The sequence below is a fragment of the Musca autumnalis genome, unplaced genomic scaffold, assembly GCF_047663935.1.
Source record: "Musca autumnalis isolate F117 unplaced genomic scaffold, ASM4766393v1 scaffold_5, whole genome shotgun sequence".
Taxonomy (NCBI): domain Eukaryota; kingdom Metazoa; phylum Arthropoda; class Insecta; order Diptera; family Muscidae; genus Musca; species Musca autumnalis.
Window position 1 is genome coordinate 6,114,466 of NW_027412088.1, and position 19,834 is coordinate 6,134,299.

The 19,834-nt window shown below is 35.8% G+C and overlaps 1 protein-coding gene across 2 annotated transcripts; it reads right to left on the reverse strand.

Annotated features, from left to right (window-relative positions):
• Positions 1–5,112: 5,112 nt before the first annotated feature.
• Positions 5,113–13,654, reverse strand: LOC141404942 (uncharacterized). 2 transcript variants are annotated; one of them, XM_073988790.1, is made up of 4 exons: positions 12,413–13,654; positions 12,130–12,357; positions 6,143–6,359; positions 5,113–6,084 (listed from the first exon to the last, which is right to left on the reverse strand). In XM_073988790.1, exons 1-4 carry the CDS (start codon positions 13,596–13,598, stop codon positions 5,169–5,171), a joined length of 2,547 nt encoding a protein of 848 aa, XP_073844891.1. In that variant the 5' UTR covers positions 13,599–13,654; the 3' UTR covers positions 5,113–5,168. The 2 variants fall into 2 exon arrangements, with proteins under 2 accessions (XP_073844891.1, XP_073844890.1); XM_073988789.1 differs by having other exon boundaries at positions 6,143–6,375; positions 12,074–12,357.
• Positions 13,655–19,834: the final 6,180 nt, after the last annotated feature.

Sequence of the window (19,834 nt, forward strand, 5' to 3'; positions counted from 1 at the left end):
TTTAAATAAAATTAATAAAGTATTCAACAAGTGCTATTACCAAAAAAATATTGAAAAAAAAGACAAAAAGTGCAACACGAGCAAAACAAAAATCTAAAATATTTGAAAATTAAATTTCATTTTATTGAGACAATGAAAAAGAAATACGAAAATAAAACTAACAAAAGAAGTACTGATGATCTGAGCTATCATCCATGGTGTTTTTTTAATTATGTTTTTTTGGGGTAAATTTTGGGAATTTGGGGTGTTCATAGAGGATTGTTTTAAAATTATTATTAACAAAATATTGGACACGCACATCAACTCTAGTACAATTCTGCTCAATGTTTTCATTAATCGCAATTAATTCCCTCAGAATACGAGGCTTAAAGCGGGGTACTCACTATCAAATTGGATTGTCAATATGTGTGATTGTATGTGTATATTTTACAAATTGTGAGAATGTGTGTGCGAATTTTTACGACTGAGATATATCAAAATTGATTGATTTTCGAAATGAAACCAATCTGATGAAAAGTGATTTCTTTTCAAAATTATCAAAAGACTGTTTTGAGAAATAGAAAATAGTATTCGTGAAGAAATAAAAAAAAACCTCTGTAGTTCGATTTCTAACACATTTTTGAGTTACCGACAAAAATCGGTAAAATTCAAAAATCAAGACTCTTGCTATCGGTAGAACTTTAGAACTACTTTTTATTGGTCGCTAATAAATTGAATAATATCGTTAATTACCGAAATTATAAGCATTTTAATTGTTGGCCGGCAAACTCAATGAGAGAATGAGTTCGAGAATCGGATGTTAGCTCAATCAATTCAATGAATTAAAATTGAGTTGAGGAAACTTTGAAGATTTTGCTTGCTCATTGAAGCTTGATTGCATCCTTTGCTACACACTAATCAAACTCTCACGTACAGTAGGAGTTCATCGGCTTTTCGATCAATTTGATAGTGAGTGCCCAGTTTAGAATGAAATAAATGAAGTATTCGATGTAACGGCGGTTGGTTCGCTTTGATGTTTCAAATACTAAGCGAATGACAAAACTACTGAACAAACATGCTATAAGGATCACTGAGTAGTTTGTCGATCCGCCGTATTATTCCATTATGTTTTACAGACCGACTTATTGCGTAGTAAGAGGTCAGCTAGGTTCCCTTCCGTGCACTCTGTGTTCTCCTGGGAAATGACTTTGGTCCTACTTATCTGATTGTCGCACATATTCGATGCCTATACATTTGGAGTAAGTTGTTTTTAAAACAAGTAAAAAAATACCAGTCAGCTTTGCTGACAGAAATATACCGTCAGCCTGTGTATACTGAAACAATTTTTTCCCAAAAACCGTATGTATTTAGGGGGTTTTAAAAATTATGGATGTATGAACAGACAAAAATTTTGATCAAAAGTTTTGCGAAGGAGATACTTAAAGGAATGAATCGATATTGAACTTTATGGAAGTGGATCTCCAGCCACTACATATGGTGCCATAGGTGGTTTTTACACCCTTCGCGCTGTTTGCTCAAGAAAAGAATTTTACCATCGTAATTGAAGCAGCGAATGCAAATTGCTTCAACAAAAATCAAAGTGATTCGAGAGCAGGTCTTGAAGTGAACTTATCCCACATTTTGTGTGGGAGGTACCGGATGGAGTGGACACATATAGTCCATATTTGAACCTGATCTATATCTGGTAGATATATTAGGATGTGTAAAGTATGGACCAATTCGGTCATTCCCTTCAAGAGTTATCATGCGCACAATTTTTCCGAACATTTTTGAACTTTTGTGGGGAGGTACTTGAAGGAGTGGACCGATATTGCTTATCTTCGAACTTAAATCGGCAGATCCGTTCGAGAGATATCTTGCGTTCCAACCACTATACACTATTTTTCAGGAAGTATGGACTTGCCCTTGATGAAACTTGCACCGTCGTATTGGGGCAGTGTTACAACAAAGTTGTTACAAGAAAGATTCGATAGCAGGTCCTAAACTGAACTTTTCCAAAATTTTGTGTGGGAAGTACCCGAAGGAGTGGACCGATTGAGTTCATATTTGAAGATCATCTAAGTCTGGTATCACGACGTGCAAATTATGAACCAAATCAGTTACTCCCTTCAAGAGTTACCGTAAGAAAAATTTTCCGAACATTTTTGAACTTTTGTGGGGGAGGTACTTGAAGGAGTGGACCGATATGGCTTATCTTCGAACTTAAACTATGTTTGGACAAAACATTACTAAGGCCAAATTTTGGACCGGATCGGCAGATCCGTTCGAGAGTTATCTTGCGCTCCGCTCCAACCACCTCACACGGTGTCAAAGGTTTTTTTTTAGCAACTTTGGGGCTTTTTCCTCGGGAAGTGTGAACTTGCCCCTGATGAAACTTGTACCGTCGTATAGGGGGCAACGAATACAAGTTGCTAAAGCAAAAATCAAAGCGATTCGAGAGCAGGTCCTAAACTGAACTTATCCCAAATTTTGTGTGGGAGGTACCCGAAGGAGTGGACCGATTGAGTCCATATTGAAACCTTATCTAAGTCTGGAAGAAATTTCACGATGGGCAAAGTATGGACCAAATCGGTTACTCCCTTTAAGAGATATCATGTGCACAAATGTTCCGAACATTTTCGATCTTTTGTGGGCGAGGTACCGGAAGGAGTAGACCGATATAGCCCATCTTCGAACTTAAACCAAGTTTGGTTAAAATATTACGAAAGCCAAAATTTGAACCAAATCGGCTTATCCGTTCGAGAGTTATCGTGCGCACCAGCCAGCCAGACATTGCTAAATCAACCCCAAATTGTCTGAAACACATTTCGTCCAAACATACTTGGGGTCTAAAACCATTATTTCGATGAGGCACATTTTGGCCGTATGAAAAGTTTCAACTTGGGGAACGCTGTTATTATTTACTTACATAGGTGACCCTTTATTTTATTGATCGACTTTTGATGTCAATGTCGTCGGCATAAGCAAGTAACACGTGCATGCATTTCATATAACCTTTTCCAGCAAGATGTTGAAAGGTTGTCTCCTCTTTTGGTACAAAACTGGTCGGAGAGATTCTTTCCTATTTTAATTGAAGACCGGATGTCATTAATGTCGTCTTAGAAAGCCCAATGAGCTCTGCGGGAACATCAAATTCAGAAGTGGCTTGGAATATCTTTGATCGTGATGGGGCTGTCGATATCTGTTTTATAAACGGCAAAAATATGATAAGTGTCGATCTGCATCTCTTGGGTTACTTACATGGTGGATTTGCCGGGTTGAATGCCGAACTGATATGGCCAAAATAGTATCTTCTTTCTTCTGGACGGGACATAGGATGTTCCGGTTCCAATAATCGGGTACGCGTTCTCTCTGCCAGATTGTGCTAACTAGCTGATGCATACACCTTATCAGCGTGTCGCCTCCGATGTGGAACAGCTCAGCTGATAAGCTATATGCACCTGCTGCACACAATACTATCTTCTGGTCTTCGGTAGTATTGGATACCAGCAGCTTGGAAATGCTATTTACATATCCTGAGCACACTATCTGTAACTGCAACCAAATTACCTAAAGAGGGATGTGCCTGTTCAAAAGCAATAAGTTTGATGTTTCACTCTTTGTAAAATTTCGGAATTCATTGTGCCTCCCGTATATCTCAAGGTTTTAACAATCCCGCTTTTCTTTTTCTGCGAAAAATCTTTCTTCTTTTCTCCCGATACGTTTTTCGAGCAGTACGCTCTACTACTGATGGAAGTGTAGTTCTATATGCCTCATTTTTCTGTTCGGTAGCAGCACGGGTTCCTTGGAGGAGGTTTGTGGTTTCCAAGTATTGATTTTGAGGCTTGGCTTTGCATGGGGTGGATAATATTTAGCACTGTGCTGATATGTTATCGGAACGATTAGTGCTTTCAATAAGCAGTTGGCCCAATTGAGTGGAATATGCAGTGGCTATTCCGCTCAGTCGACTATGCCGACAGAGACATACCTTCAGTCTGTATGAATTGAAACTTTCAATCAACAATCTAATACCGGCTACTCAGATTTTGTGGCCCTTTTTTGGTTTGAAACTCAAAAAAGTTGTTGTTGGAGGATGTATTTAAAGCAATGGACCGGAATAGTTCATTTTGGAAGCGGATCTTATCGTCATTCCCTTCGATGGCATTGTGCCCACCAGTCATTCACCGTTGGTCACCGTATAACATAAAGCTTTTGGACCATTATGTTAGGAAGCATTGACAGGACCACAAAGAGTAGCATGGGTAAATTTTTCAAAGGACCTTCGAAAAGATCCTATATCCTTAACAAAAATGTTGAACTTTTGTGGATGTTATGTGGTGTGTCTGGTTACCCAAAATTTTGTTTGTACAAATTGTTACAGAATGTTGTATGTTACCATTTGACAGTCCTTCACTGAGAATTTGCAAGTTTTTACAGGAGAAATTACTTCTTGAAAAGTCTTGTAATTACACATATATGTATGTATATAGAAACTCAAATGACAGTAATTACTAACCAGACAGATTAGGGCGATTGTTATATGTAAGTTTTCTTTTACTATTGGATGGATTTGAAATCGCAAAATAAATCAATTTGGAGGACCTAAAAAATTAAAAATTAAAAAAAAAATAAATTAAAAATGAACGCTAAGAAGGTCCCCCCGAAATTTAATGATCACTTTTAACTTTAACTAATCCGAAACGCTATAAATCCGTTTCAAAAGTCCAATCAATAACAAACGTTTCGCTATCCTTGGCCTCCAAAGGTATTTTTTGGGTGTTTTTAAAAAAGAGTTTGATCAGGAGATGACGTGTGCACGAGTCAAAAAGTTGTTGCTAGATAGAAAACCAATATCGGACTTTGTAAAAATTACGTATCTTAAGTGCTTCAAATTATGTCAAAATAAGTGGGATGTCTACGACTACCGTCCAATAAAAATAAATATGACAAACAAGGCGTAACATCCGTGATTTTGGCGAGGGTCTTGAGAATATCACCTCGACTGCTACTTCTGCGTTGACAAAATAGGGCCCAAAAATGGGTAACCAAAGAAATTCGGATGAAACAAAAGCCATGTTGACCATTCTTATCTAAATCTATTTTGAAGATTAAATGCGTAGGTAGAAATAAATATTCATTTTCAATCAAACATTTTTATTAAGATTATTTTAAATTTTCAATAAAATTCATTACAGTCGTAGATATTTTATGGCCTGACTACTTTGCAGAGGATATATTTCACCAATATTGTACATCAGATCGACAACATGAGTTGGTCGAAGCATATTCCGCGGCAAAAATTTTAATGTATTCACCTCGCAATGAATATCATGTTCAATTTTCATCGGCATGGCTATCTCATTGTACAAAATACGCCCATCTACACTACGAGTCAATGTACATGGCAAGCCCACTTGATCAGCAAGGGCTTTGAAGAGTACTGCCCGCTCAAATTGACATCCAATTTTAATTCGTCCCAAAGGAATAAAATTGCAATGCAATTCTTTAGCTAAATCTTTTAAATGACATTCAACGGCATGTTGAGAACATTCAGTACCATGCAAGTCCAATGCGGGTAAATTTGTTGACAAAGCTCGAGCAACTGTTTCACTTATGATTTTCACTTTTTTGTCTATAGTTTTAAAATCGATGAAACTCATCGTACAATGCAGATGTTGCTCGGTTCCATTAAAGTCACATGCAGCTAGTTTTCTATGTAATTCGGCTAAGAGTTGAGGCAAACCCATATCGCCAGGTGTTCGGCAATAACACCACTCCTCTGGGTTGATTAGGCCCTGACACTCTTCGGGTGTAAAGCAGTTCACCGGAATTCTTACCACACTTTCTTGTGGTGCAACGGTCCTATCAAAATTCACAACCAATATTGGTTGTAGCGGCGACACTTCCTCTTTTAGTATATTTTGAAATGTGCGAAAATCATCGAAATTCTTTTTCGAAACATAGAAGTCGTGCCCTTTTGTGAGATCGGTGAAACTGAGATGATTTCGTATGCAAAACTTCATAGTTGGGGTTTTCGAAAGTATACTCTCCATGGCCGTTGACCAGTTGGGAACACAAAATGCATGTTTCTGATGAGTTATAAGGCTAAGAGAAGAATCGTTAGTTTAAACTGAAACAGAAGGTGGGGTAATATTGAACATACATTTCCAAAATCCCATGGTCCAAATATTCACATAAAAATTCTCCATAGTGAGAAGTTTTTATTATAAAATTACACACAGATGATTTGACACTATTTGAGAGAGACTTCAGAGCTCTTATTATCGATGATCCTATATAATTATTCAACAGGATTTGGCGTACGGTTTGCACATTTACTATCGTACCCAGGCAGCAGTATATGTGATTCACTAGAATTGCTGATGAGAAAGAATTCTAAGAGGGGATGAAAAAAATTGTTATATAATTTCGGTAATAATTTTAAATAGTAGTAATGACATTTTTAATTAATCCAAGGATTACAAGTTCTACGTAAGCTAAAATATTCAGAATCGTCCGCGAATATTAAATAAAGTAAAGATTCAATCAATTTTTTTGCATATGTGGTAAAAACCCTTCGAAATATTTAAATAAATGTCATCCAAATAGCTTGGAAAATGCATCTAAAATACTCAAAACGTACATATAAAGTGGAGTCTGGCCGCTATTTAGGGCTATAGAGAAACGTGGAACAATATCGTATTGAAATGTTTACAGTCAAAACCTGTCCTGCAAATCGTTTTGATTCTACTTTGATTGTAAAATACTGACTTAAATCAACATATAATTTGTAATAAGAATCCTCCAAGCTCCAACATTTATATTTCGGAATATTACAAACAACAACAGACCGTATATAATTTCCATTTAATATCTCCACGGTTAAACATAAGTAAAACAAGTAAAAAGTCGTTAAGTTCGGCCGGGCCGAACTTTTTATACCCTCCACCATAAAATAGTCTTAATTAAAATGGAATAATTAGGGTCCTTTCAAAATTTGAGGTGGAACAACTTTTCGACAATGAATAGACTCCTACTGCCTCCCACTATTGCTTAAATTACACTGTGAACACAAATGTTGGGGTAGAGATAATTCCTTTTGGAGATGAAAGCCCTTGGCGTGTGTATATTAAAAACCCCGAAGGACAGATGCGCCGTGAGTCTAACTTCAGCGTTATGGCGTGATGAAGTTTTTGCAAGAGACCCTGTAAGCCATCATGAATTAGCATTATATCTTTGTTTGTTGTTTTTGTAGAGCACTTAAGCAACAGTGAACAAAGATGGCCCACATGGTATCTAACAAAAATGTCATCACGCCATAACGCGGAAGTTCGACTAACGGCGGATCTGTCCTTCGGGGTTCATAATATTCTCACCAAGGCCTTTCTTCCCCAAGAGGAATTTTCCGTGCCCCAGACTTTCACCTCCATTTTGTTGCACAGTGTTATATAATCTAATCTAAAAAAATGTGTTCAGCGAGGTGAAAGGTACCACATACGGGTCTTTATCATAGAGTCAACCTATCTTTAATTTTTTAGGCGGAAAAGTTTTATAGCTGCAGGGAACTTTAAGAGTCAAATTGAGGGTAGTTTCATCAAAACAATGTAGACCCTCAAAAATGGACCCATGTTGACGAATTTTTGTGAAAAAATTTCGTGACCACTGAAAGTTCCCGAAAATCGGGAGATACCGTTATATGGGGGCTATACCAAAACATGGACGTATGTTGACGATGTTTCGTTGGAGATGTTTTATGACCACTGAGAACTTCAAATGTCAAATTACAGCTATTTCGGTTAAAAACTGTAGCTAAAATTCTTAAAATACCGAAAATTGGGAGGTACCGTTATATGGGGGCTATACCAAAACATGGACCTATGTTGACGATGTTTGGTGAGGATGTTTAATGACCACTGAGAAACTCAAATGGCAAATTGCAGCTAGTTTGGTTAAAAATTGTAACTTAAATGCTCAAAATACCGAAAATCGGGAGGTACCGTTATATGGGGGCTATACCAAAACATGGACCTATGTTGACGATGTTTGGTGGAGATGTTTCATGACCACTGAGAACCTCAAATGTCAAATTGCAGATAGTTCGCTTACAAATTGTGGCTAAAATTCTCAAAATACCGAAAATCGGGAGGTACCGTTATATGGGGGCTATACCAAAACATGGACCTATGTTGACGATGTTTGGTGGGGTGTTTAATGACCACTGAGAACCTCAAATGGCAAATTACAGCTAGTTCGGTTAAAAATTTTAACTAAAATGCTCAAAATACCGAAAATCGGGAGGTAACGTTATATGGGGGCTATACCAAAACATGGACCTATGTTGACGATGTTTGGTGGAGATGTTTCATGACCACTGAGAACCTCAAATGTCAAATTGCAGATAGTTCGGTTACAAATTGTGGCTAAAATTCTCAAAATACCGAAAATCGGGAGGTACCGTTATATGGGGGCTATACCAAAACATGGACCTATGTTGACGATGCTTGATGGAGATATTTCATGACTACTGAGAACCTCAAATGGCAAATTACAGCCAAAACATGGACCTATGTTGACGATGCTTGATGGAGATATTTCATGACTACTGAGAACCTCAAATGGCAAATTAAAAAATTTGTAGCTAAAATTCTCAAAATACCGAAAATCGGGAGTTACCGATATATGGGGGCTATACCAAAACATGGACCTATGTTGACGATGTTTCGTGGAGATGTTTTGTGACCATTGAGAACCTCAAATGTCAAATTGCAGATGATTCGGTTAAAAATTGTGGCTAAAATTCTATACCGAAACATGGACCTATGCCCATATCCTTTGGGATATAAGTTTATTGATCACTAGGAACCCTAATTGCCAAATTATAGCTATTTCGGTCTGCAAATGTGGCGAAGAACGTCAAAATACCTCAAATCCGGAGGTACCGTTATATGGGGGCTATACCAAAGAGTGGACCAATATAGCTCATCTTCGAACTTGACCTGCCTATGGAAAAAAGACCCTCGGGTGCAAAATTTCAGCACTCTATCTCAATTATTGCGGACGCTAGAGTGATTACAACAGACGGACGGACATGGCTAGATCGTCTTAGAATTTTATCCTGATCAAGAATATATATACTTTATAGGGTCGCAAATGATTAGTACGATGTGTTACAAACGGAATGACAAACTTAATATACCCTCCATACTATGGTGGAGGGTATAAAATGTATTGCGGTGGAGATACCTGAAGGAATGGATCAACATAGTCCATTTTGGAAATGGATCCTATTTTGGAGTCATTTCTTTTAGATAAATATCAGTCATTTTAGTTGGTCACGGTATAATTTAGAGCTTTTGCACCACTATGTCAGAAAACATGGACTTTCCCACGAAAAACATAATAACGCTGTAAACGGGATCACAACGAGAAGCAAACGGTCATTGAACAGAATGTTGAACTTTTTAGAGAGAGGCACCCTAAGAAAAAGACTGATGTGGAGTATTTTCGATGTTAAATTAAATTTGGACAAAATATTGGAGATCCAAAGTTTGGACCAAATCGGCTGCCCGTTCAAGGTAATCGTGCTTACCATTCTAGTGAAATTTGTTGTGGGAAATAACCGGATGGAGTGGACCGATATGGTTCTTCTTTGAACTTAAACTACTCTGAAAGAAAAATGTTTCATTGATTTTAAACCAACGTAGAGTTTCATGGAATAAATGAAAAGTTTCATAAAATACATATACACCCTGGTTATTTACCTCTTTGCTTAACTGCCATTCCCGTTTAATTGCCTCACAATCTAAATCCCCAAAATTTTATCATATAAATGAGTTCAAACTGTCCTGGTTAATTACTTTTCTATAAGTACCTATTTCGGATATTTACCTGCAAATATTTTCCCAAAAGAACATTTATTAATACTTCTCTCGGTTTATTACCCGCAATGGTATATTTCTGAGACAATCGATTTCGATGACTACGTGAATTGTGATGAGGATGTCCAGTGTTATATTAGGGTGTTATGATCACAGATGAATAAATTTCTAATTGATTAAATAATATAACTTACATTATACTCTTAGACTTGGTTTTATTTTTTGACTTATTGTTCTCTAATTGTTGTCATTTTTTGTAAGGTTGAGATGAGATTTTTGTGACTACCCACATGAGGTATATATGCGAGATTTTCGTAACTGCCTTTCCCGCATAACTATCCCAATTTTTTGGAATTTTATGAAATGTAGTTAACCGGGGTGCAGTGTAATGAGTTTCTTCATTATTCCAATGAAATTTCCTCAATTATAGAATGATACTCCTTTATTAATTCAATAAATTAGTTAGAAGTTACAGTTCTATTATTGCTATGAAACTTGCAATATGAAACAATAATGAAAATTATTTTATGAAACTCAATGAAACTTCTTCATTAATACAAAGAAGTCTTACGTTGGTTCAGAATCAATGACAAATTTCATTGATACAACGTAATTTTCTTTCAGTGTAAGTGTTGACAAATATTAAGAAGGCCAAATTTTGGACCAAAAGGATCAGCCTTTCGAGAGTTATCGTACGCTCCAGGCAGGTACTACATATAGTGCCGTGGGACTCTTTACAGCTTTCAGGCTATCTTCTCAGGAAGTATGGACTTCCCCTGAAAAAAAGGTTAACCGCCGAAATGGGTACAGCAAATACAATTTCTTCCAAAAAGAATCAAACCGATTCGAGGGCAGGCCATAAACTGCAATTTTCAGAAATTTTATGTGGGAGATACCCGAAGGAGTAGACAGATAGATCCATATTGGAACCTCGTCTGTGTCAGGTAGAAATTTTACGATGTGCAAAGTATGATCCAACTCGGTTACTGCCTTTTGAAGGAGTGGACCGATTTGGCCCATATTCAAATCTAAACTATGTTTAAACATAATAGTACGAAGGAAAAATGTTGGACCGAATCGATCGAGAGATATCTTGCGACACAGGTACTACACATGGTGCCGTAGGGTTTTTTACAGCTTTCGGCCAATTTTCTCAGGAAGTAGCGCCTGAAAAAAAATTGTAGCATCGTAATGGGGGCAGCGAATACACGTTCTTGCAAAAAGAATCAAAGCGATTCGAGAGCAGTTCCTAAACTGGACTCTTCCTAAATTTTGTATGGGAGGCAGTCGAATGAATGGACCGATAGAGTCCCTATTGGAATCTCATCTATGTGTGGTAGAAATTTCACGATGTGCAATGTATGGACCAAATCAGTTACTCTCTTACTTACTTATTGTGCGCACATTTTTTTCCGAACATTTTCCAACTTTTTTTGGGGAGGTACCTAAAGGAATGGACCGATATGGATTATCTTCGAACTTAAACTAAGTTTGCACACAACATTACGAAGGCCAAACTATGGACCAAACCGGTTGATCTGTTCGAGAGTTATCGTGCTCTCCAGCCAGCCAGACAGACAGACGGACATTGCTAAATCGACTCCAAATTGTCTGAAATGGATTTCGTCCAAATATACTTAGGGTCTAAATCAATTATTTCGATGAGCCACATTTTGCCGCTATGAAAGTGGATATACCCTCGTTAGCATAAATGCTGAGGGTATAAAAAAGCACACATTATATTATACAATATTTTGAGGATATTAAAATATTATGAACATATTGGTATTCCGTTTGCAGTTCTCTCTTCATGTGACCGGACAGTCTTTGTCTACACCATTTTCACATGTAATTCGAATAAATTCAGTTGTAATTCGAAACATTTGATTTGTAATTAGAGAATTCAAATTGAAATTCGAATTAATTTATAATTTGATTTTTTCATCTATAATTTGAATTTTTCTATTTGTAATATGAATTTTTCCATTTGTAATTTGAGTTTTTTAATATGAAATTACAAATGACGAATTCGAAATACAAATTAAAGAATTAGAATTACAAATGAACACATACAAATTAAAAGTGAAATGTTTCGAATTTCAAATGAAATAATCAAATTACAACTGAAATTCTTCGAATTACATGTGAAAAATAGTGTAGTGAAGTACTTACTAACATCTATAGCTGAAGTTCAACAGCTCATATTTTTTACTTACCATTAAAAGAACAGCCAAATTCTTGATCATGGCATCATTTTCACAGATATATTCACCATATTCAGCGTATCCCGAAAATATTTCTACAACGTTCAATAAACTCAGCAGTAAATCTATCGATTGATATATTCCGTCTTGGCCAAATACAATTGCCAAAGATTCCGGGATTTTTAATTTCTCAAGTTGTTTGGCTATTGTATAAAATGCCAATTTCAACATTTTCAATAGGATATTAGCAGCTTCTTCCCGAATCTGAAGACTGACATCCACATTTGTAATGAGCCCTGAAAGAAGATTATGTTCTAAATAAAATATATAAATTAAGTTTGAACCGCTTACCTAGTAGTTTTTCAACAAGTATATTCCCTTCCTCCAAATCCAGAACTTCATTCACAACATAGCTATTTGTCAGCATACGATTGAGACCTTTCAAAATGTGTAAAGCTGGAATACGCTCATCCCCAACTAGACATTTAAGGAATTTATCAATGACGCCAGCCTCTGCCAAATCGGTTGCATACTCCCAATATGCTGCAATTTCACTAATGACCTTTAAGGCCTGGCACATATCTTCCAAATCCAGAAAGTTTTTGTCGAAAGAAGTCATAAATTGTTGAAAAAGATTATGTTGGAAAAAGATCCGAGCCATCGGTTTATTTCGTACAGCCATTGCTAAAACATCAAGGATAAGGTGGTTTTCCGGCATTGAGCGATTAGATGTTATCATGCAACTCAGTTCCTTTAGAACTGCAATCCTAAGAGAGTCCTGACTAAACGGTCCAGCTTCCAAATTAACTTTACACATTAGAATGGCTAGCAAACTTAGAGCTGCTTTCCTCAAATCCCCAAATTCGGAGCTTAAGTGACAAAGAATTTGTCTAGCAGGAAACTGTTTTATGGAAACAAATTCCTGCATTTCATCGTAGTCTATAACTTCCAATATATGCTCCATTAATTTCATTGAGTTGAGAATCACATCGGGATTGTTAGAAATTGAAAATTGTTCCAAAAGCATTTCAATGAATTTGAACTCGTTTAATAACTCCTTTGCCATTTTCGGGTCATCAAGACATCTGCAAATTATCACAATCAAATACTCCAAGCAAACATCATCCTCTTCGGAAAGATAATATGTTTGGCATTCTTTTAAAATGTCCAATGTGACGAGGCTATTCAAATCTGTCAATCTGTTCATATTCTCCAAAATATGATTAGTGAGATACAAGGCAAATCTACGTATAATGACATTTTGGGAGTGGCGATAGAATCGTTTGTGTCTCATAAACTCCAGGACATTGTGTTCTTTAAGTAAGGCAACATTTTCATCATTTTTCCTCACATACTCCGTTAGGTGCTTTAGAACATTAACCAAAACCAAATCTTCTTCAGAATTGAGAAGCAAGAGGACACTTTTGATCTGTTCCATATGAATAGTTAACGGCGGGAATTCAACGCTTTCATTCGCTTTTCGATCCATAAATTCATTTTGAGAGGGTTTTATTAGATTCGTGCCCAATTTCGACATGCTGAATGTTATTTGGGGTTTATTCTAGTCTACGAAAAAATATTGTTTTTTTTTTTTGAAAAATAAAACATGACATCCTTTTTTAGTTATATATTTATAAAAAAATCTATGTATATGGGAATTCTGAGTGAAATCATGCCCTTTTTCAGAAATTTTAAAAACTTCTTCATGTTTTATTTTGAGGATGTTTTAGCAATAGCAAGGCACGATACCTCTGTAACCGTTAGCCAAAAAAATTTAAAAATATACTGAAATGTTTTGCTGACGAGCAGCATCAATCAATCTCCATATGTATTCATAAATTAATAACGTCAATGCGTGATATGGTCAACCTACATATATTTACAAGGGCAATCCTTACTCACTGAGGTCTCAGAATGTCAATTTTCAGCCAAGTTGGTTGGGTGATATTGCCAGACAACATAAAAAAACTTTATAATGAAACGTTATAGCCCCCGTGGGCTGTATTGACAATAGTTATCTTGTGATGCACGCAGAAATACATATGTTAGAAATATGTTTGGATCAAAACAAATATATGTTTGAGACTGTTTGCAACAGATATATATTTGGCTCCAAACACATTACGTTTGATCCAAACAAATATATGTTTGCAACACTTTGTAAAATATTTCAATTTTATTTGTTTGGCTAACGACATATTTCTTATGTTAGAACATATTTTTTATAGGTTGAGAAAAGATTTTTGCCAAAAACCGTAGCAACGATGGAAGACTAAATACAAAATTTCAGTAGAAGCGATAAGGGAAGGGTGAACAAGTTTGTTTTTGCGGTCAAACGCTTGTGTTCGTTGTTTTTGTTGCGATTTATTCTTCCGCAAGCATGCATTTTTTCTGTAACGGCCGGGCCGAACTTTTTATACTATAATATATATATGTACACCACGAGCTATATTGAAGTAAAACGGAAGAATATGGAAAATAATTCATTTATGGAGAAGACTAAATACCAAATTTAACCAATTTCGGTAAAACAATATGTCTTACCGTCAAAATACCGAAATTTGCTAGAGGTACACTTCTATGGGGGATTTAGGAAGACGTGGACCTATACTTATAATTCTCTGCTGGAATATTTTAAAACCCCATGGAGGACTATATAACAAATTTCAGTCATTTCGATGGGATATTGACGTGAGAAACTTCAGAATTACGAAAATCAGGAGGTAACGTTCTGTAAGGGGGTATATCGAAACGTGGGCCTATATCGAAGAATTATTTTTAGATAAAATATGTACCAAATTTCAGTCTTTTCGATGGGTTTGTTGTAGCCACAACCTTCAAAATAAAGAAAATCGGAAGGTACCGTTCTATGGGGGCAATATTAATGTACCGAACATTTTCTGGGGGAAAGTTTTATGCCACCAACGAAGACTAAATACCAATTTTCAGCCATTTCGGTTGAATATTTAAGCCACAACTTTCAAAATATCGAAAATAGGGAGGTACCGTTTTATGGGTCTATATGAAGACATATATCCACGCCTTCATAAGATTTACAGCAGAAAGTTAAATATCCCTAAACGAAGACTAAATACCAAATTTCAACGAGTTCGGTGGAATATTGAAGTCACAACCTTCAAAATACCGGAAATCGGGTGGTTCCGTTCTATGGGGCAATATGAAGGCCTATACCTATACCGACAAATTTCTGAAAACTAAGTACCAAATTTCGGCCATATCAGTGGATTATTGTGGGCACCAACAAAGACTTAGTACCAAATTTTACCCATTACGTTGTGATAATGAGGCAAAAACCTTCAAAATACCGTTATATGGGGCTATATGAAGTCGAGGAAATATACCGACAAATTTAGAGGAGAAAGTTAAATGCACCTAAAGAAGACTAAATACCAAATTTCAGCCATTTCGGTGGAATATTGAGGCCACAACCGTTCTATGGGGGCTATAAGAAGGCGTGGACCTATACCGACAAAAGTTTTATATCACAAATGAAGAGGAAATACTAAATTTCACCAATTTGGAGGAATATTGAGGCCAAAAAATTTAAAAAACCGGAAATCTGGAGGTAGCGTTCTATGTGGGCTATATGCAGGCGTGGACCTATATCGACAAATATCATATGGAAAATTGTATACCCTAAATAAAGAATAAATACTAAATTTCAGCCATTTCGGAGAAATTTTGAGGCCACAACCTTCAAAATCGAGAGGTACCGTTCTATGGGAGCTAAATCAAAACGTGGACCGATATAACCGATTTGCAATACCAAACATCCTAGGAATAATATAAACTTCTATACCAATGTACAAATCTCTATCTTAAAAATTGCGAGCTGTATCTTGGTTTCAACAGACGGACGGACAGACGGACATGGTTACATCGACTTAGAATTTTACCCTGATCAAGAATATATACCCTTTATAGGGTCTCCGATGAATATTTCGATGTGTTACAAACGGAATGAGAAATTTAATTATACCCTCCATATTATGGTGGGGGTATAAAAAATTTTATGAATTATTTTTGCGAGAAAGTCAGTGAGCATTTTTCTTAAGTTTCTTCAAGACAATCGTTGAGTACGGACGGTAAAGTGAGTAAATAAATCAGTATTTTGTGTTTTCTTAAAGTAATGGTGCTTTTTAGTAAATTAAATGCCCAATACATTTTATAAAACTGTGCAACACGAAAATTATTAACCATATTCTGATACCGCAGTGTGATAAAATACCAAAAATGAGAAGACAAGTGTCTCGCCGTTTTTCCCCATCTCATCAACTTTCGCGGTTATAGGCCTCCAAAGGTTTGAGGCCGTTAGGAAATTTGAATTTATCTCAGAGGCAAAGTTGTAGCTGTTGTCTTAAAGAACAAAAATTGTGAACACATATAATCCATCAAGCTTCATCTGCAAGGTCAAAATCGCCATGGTCAAATTTCTTTCAAATTTTTTTTCAAGTTTTGTTATACAGCTGTCAAACCGATCAAATTTGAAGCAAACAACCAAATGCAAAAATGTACCTCAGATCTTTCTAGAATATACGAACTCTGTAGAAACGGATCTTAATGGTCAAAATAGCAAAACAATTGCGATTATTATCCTCTTTTCTACGATTCTGCTCCATAGATATTAGACCGTTCAAAATTCAAGAAAACAATCAACCACAATAGCGTTGCAAAGGCATCAATAAACAACTTTCTGGAACATGCGAAATGTCTATGAAGGGTAAAAATAGCAAAAATCTTTTGAAAATATCCAATTTTTATACTTTTTTCTCAGACTCTGGTCCAAAGATACGCAACCGCCCAAAAATTAAGGATACCGTCAACCACAAAAATGTACCTAAGGTTTCAATAAATAACTTTTTAGATTCTAGGAATGATTCTTAGGGCTGAAATTCACGAACTATTAAATTTTTTTAACATTCCCCCTGCTCAGGTTTGGAAATAACAAACTGTTAAAAACTCAAGGAAATTTTAAAGGTTTGTTGTTTACAGACCTGAACAGAAAAGAATGATCTAAAATAATCGAATTTTGAGCTTGAAGAATCGTTCCTAGAATCTTCATTTGTTCTTGTAGTTGACTGTAACCTTAATTGTTGGGCGGTTGCGTATCTTTGGACCAGAGTCGGAGAAAAAATGTATAGAAATTGCATATTTTCAAAAGATTTTTGCTATTTTTACCATTAAGAACCGTTCATAGACATTTCGCATATTTCAGACAGTTGTTTATTGAAGCCTTTGCTAAACTATTGTGGTTGATTGTTTTGTTGAATTTTGACCGGTTTAATATCTATGGAGCAGAAGTCGAGAAAAGAGGATAAAAATCGCAATTGTTTTGCTATTTTGACCATAAAGACCTGTTCCTTCAGGGTTTGTATATTCTAGAAAGATGTTTATTGAGATGTGAGGTACATTTTTGTAGTTGGTTGTTTGCTTCAAATTTGATCGGTTTGATAGCTGTATAACAAAACATGAGAAAAATTTTAAAAGAAATTTGACCATGGCGATTTTGACCTTGCAGATGAAGCTTGATGGATTATATGTGTTCACAATTTTTGTTCTTTAAGACAACAGCTACAACTTTGCCTCTGAGATAAATTCAAATTTCCTAACGGTTTGGAAGATATAGTCCTCACTAAATGACCCTTTTTGCATCAAAGCCACAAACCTTTGGAGGCCTATAACCGCGATAGTTGATGAGATAGGGAAAAACGGCGAGACACGTGTCTTCTCATTTTTGGTGTTCTATCACACTGTGGAGTCAGAATATGGTTAATAAAACATGACTCAAAAAATTACACACAGTGTAATTGAATCAAAAAAGTGAAAGGACATATTTTTCATATAAATTTTGAGGAGAATGTGTTTTATTTCTATTATTTATTTGAAATATAAGTAATGAAATTGACATTTGAAACCCAGTGGGTTTGTTAAATCTGGTTATATATGAATGTACTATAATAAATATACACAATTATACACAATTTGTGTATGTATGTGCATTGTTTAAAAAAAAAAAAAAACCGTCATACCATTGCTATCGAACACAATATCGTTTTCGAACGTTTCTCTATAGTTTTGCAGATATTTTGTTCGAGAACGACACACAAGAATGAATTGAAAACGATTCATTCTTCGCTCCGTTTGAGGCAGGAAAACCTTTGATTTCGAATATCGTTGATACTATTATTAGCGATTGAATTGACGATAGTTTTTACGATATTGGCGAAAACATTTTTGGTGGAGTTTCCTGATGTTTCTGTTATGTACCTTTTTCGACTTTATTTCTTTGTTATGTTTGCGATACTGTTGATAAATATTGTTGTCTCGTATTTGGTAACATATCCATATGTTGTCTTTTTTGTTCATATTATACGTAGCATTTATAATTTTTTGAAGGCAAAATCTAATTTATTGCGTGTAAGTAAGTACCCAGCAAAAAAAGTCCTCCCAAAATCATGGGTTTTGTATGGGATTTTTGGCAGCCGTAACTACTCGCACTCAGTTTGTAGTTATTTTATGACCACTAGAATAACTAGTTATTCTCTGGCCAATAAAAGTTGAAAAGTAAGTTGAAAAAAATTCTATTTTTAGAACAGTTGATGTATAGATTTTTTTTAATTTCATCACACTTCTTACTTTTATTTTACTTTATTTTATTTCGCTCGCTGTTCGAGTTGAACACACGAACCCTCTGATTTCTAGCCAAAGACACTACATACTATGCCACGCACTCGAACATTAAGGGTTGCTTAACCCAGCAAAAATAGTCCTCCCAAAATCATGGGTTTTGTAAGGGATTTTTGGCAGCCGTAACCCCCTTTCTTCCCCATTATTTTTAAAAGGGCATGTCGCACTCAGTTTGTAGTTATTTTATGACCACAAGAATAACTAGTTATTCTGTGGCCACTAGAAGTTGAAAAGTAAGTTGACAAAAATTCTATTTTTAGAACAGTTGATGTAGAGTTGTTTTTTTTTTAATTTCATCACACTTCTTACTTTTATTTTATTTTACTTTATTTTATTTCGCTCGCTGTGCGAGTTGAACCCACGAACGGACATGCATAAATCGACTCAGAAAGTGATTTTATGTATATCCGTAGAAGGAACTATGGGTCTATCTCGCTTCCTTTTGTATTTTACATACAAATGCACTAACACATAATACCCCTTATCACATAGTGGTGTAGGGTATAAAAAGTATATAAAAACTGCAGAGTGCCTAAAATCTAGCGGTACTTTAATATGGAAGCTATACCAAAATTCTGGGCTATATCAAAACGTGGACATATGTATGTCCATAATTCTTGGTGGAGAAGTTTTTTAATAACCCAAAACAAACATTAAAGTAAATTTTTTGAACTCATTAAACTCCAAATGGCAAATTGGAGCCATATTTGGGGAAAATCGTTAAAATACCTAAAATCGGGAGGTACCGTTATATGGGGGCTACAAAAAAACATGGACCTATCTTAACAATTTTAAGTGGTGAAATTTCGTGGCAACTGGGAACCACATATGTAAAATTTCAGCTAGTTCAAGCAAAAAATGTGGCTAAGATCCCTAAAATACCTTAAATCGGGATGTATCGTTATATGGGGACTATACCGAACTGTAAACCTATCTTGACAATTTTTAGTGGAGCAATTTCGCGGCCATTGGGAACCTCAAATGTAAAATTTCAGCTGGTTTGGGCAACAAATGCGGCTAAGATCCTTAAAATATCTTAAATCGGGAGGTACCGTTATATGGGGG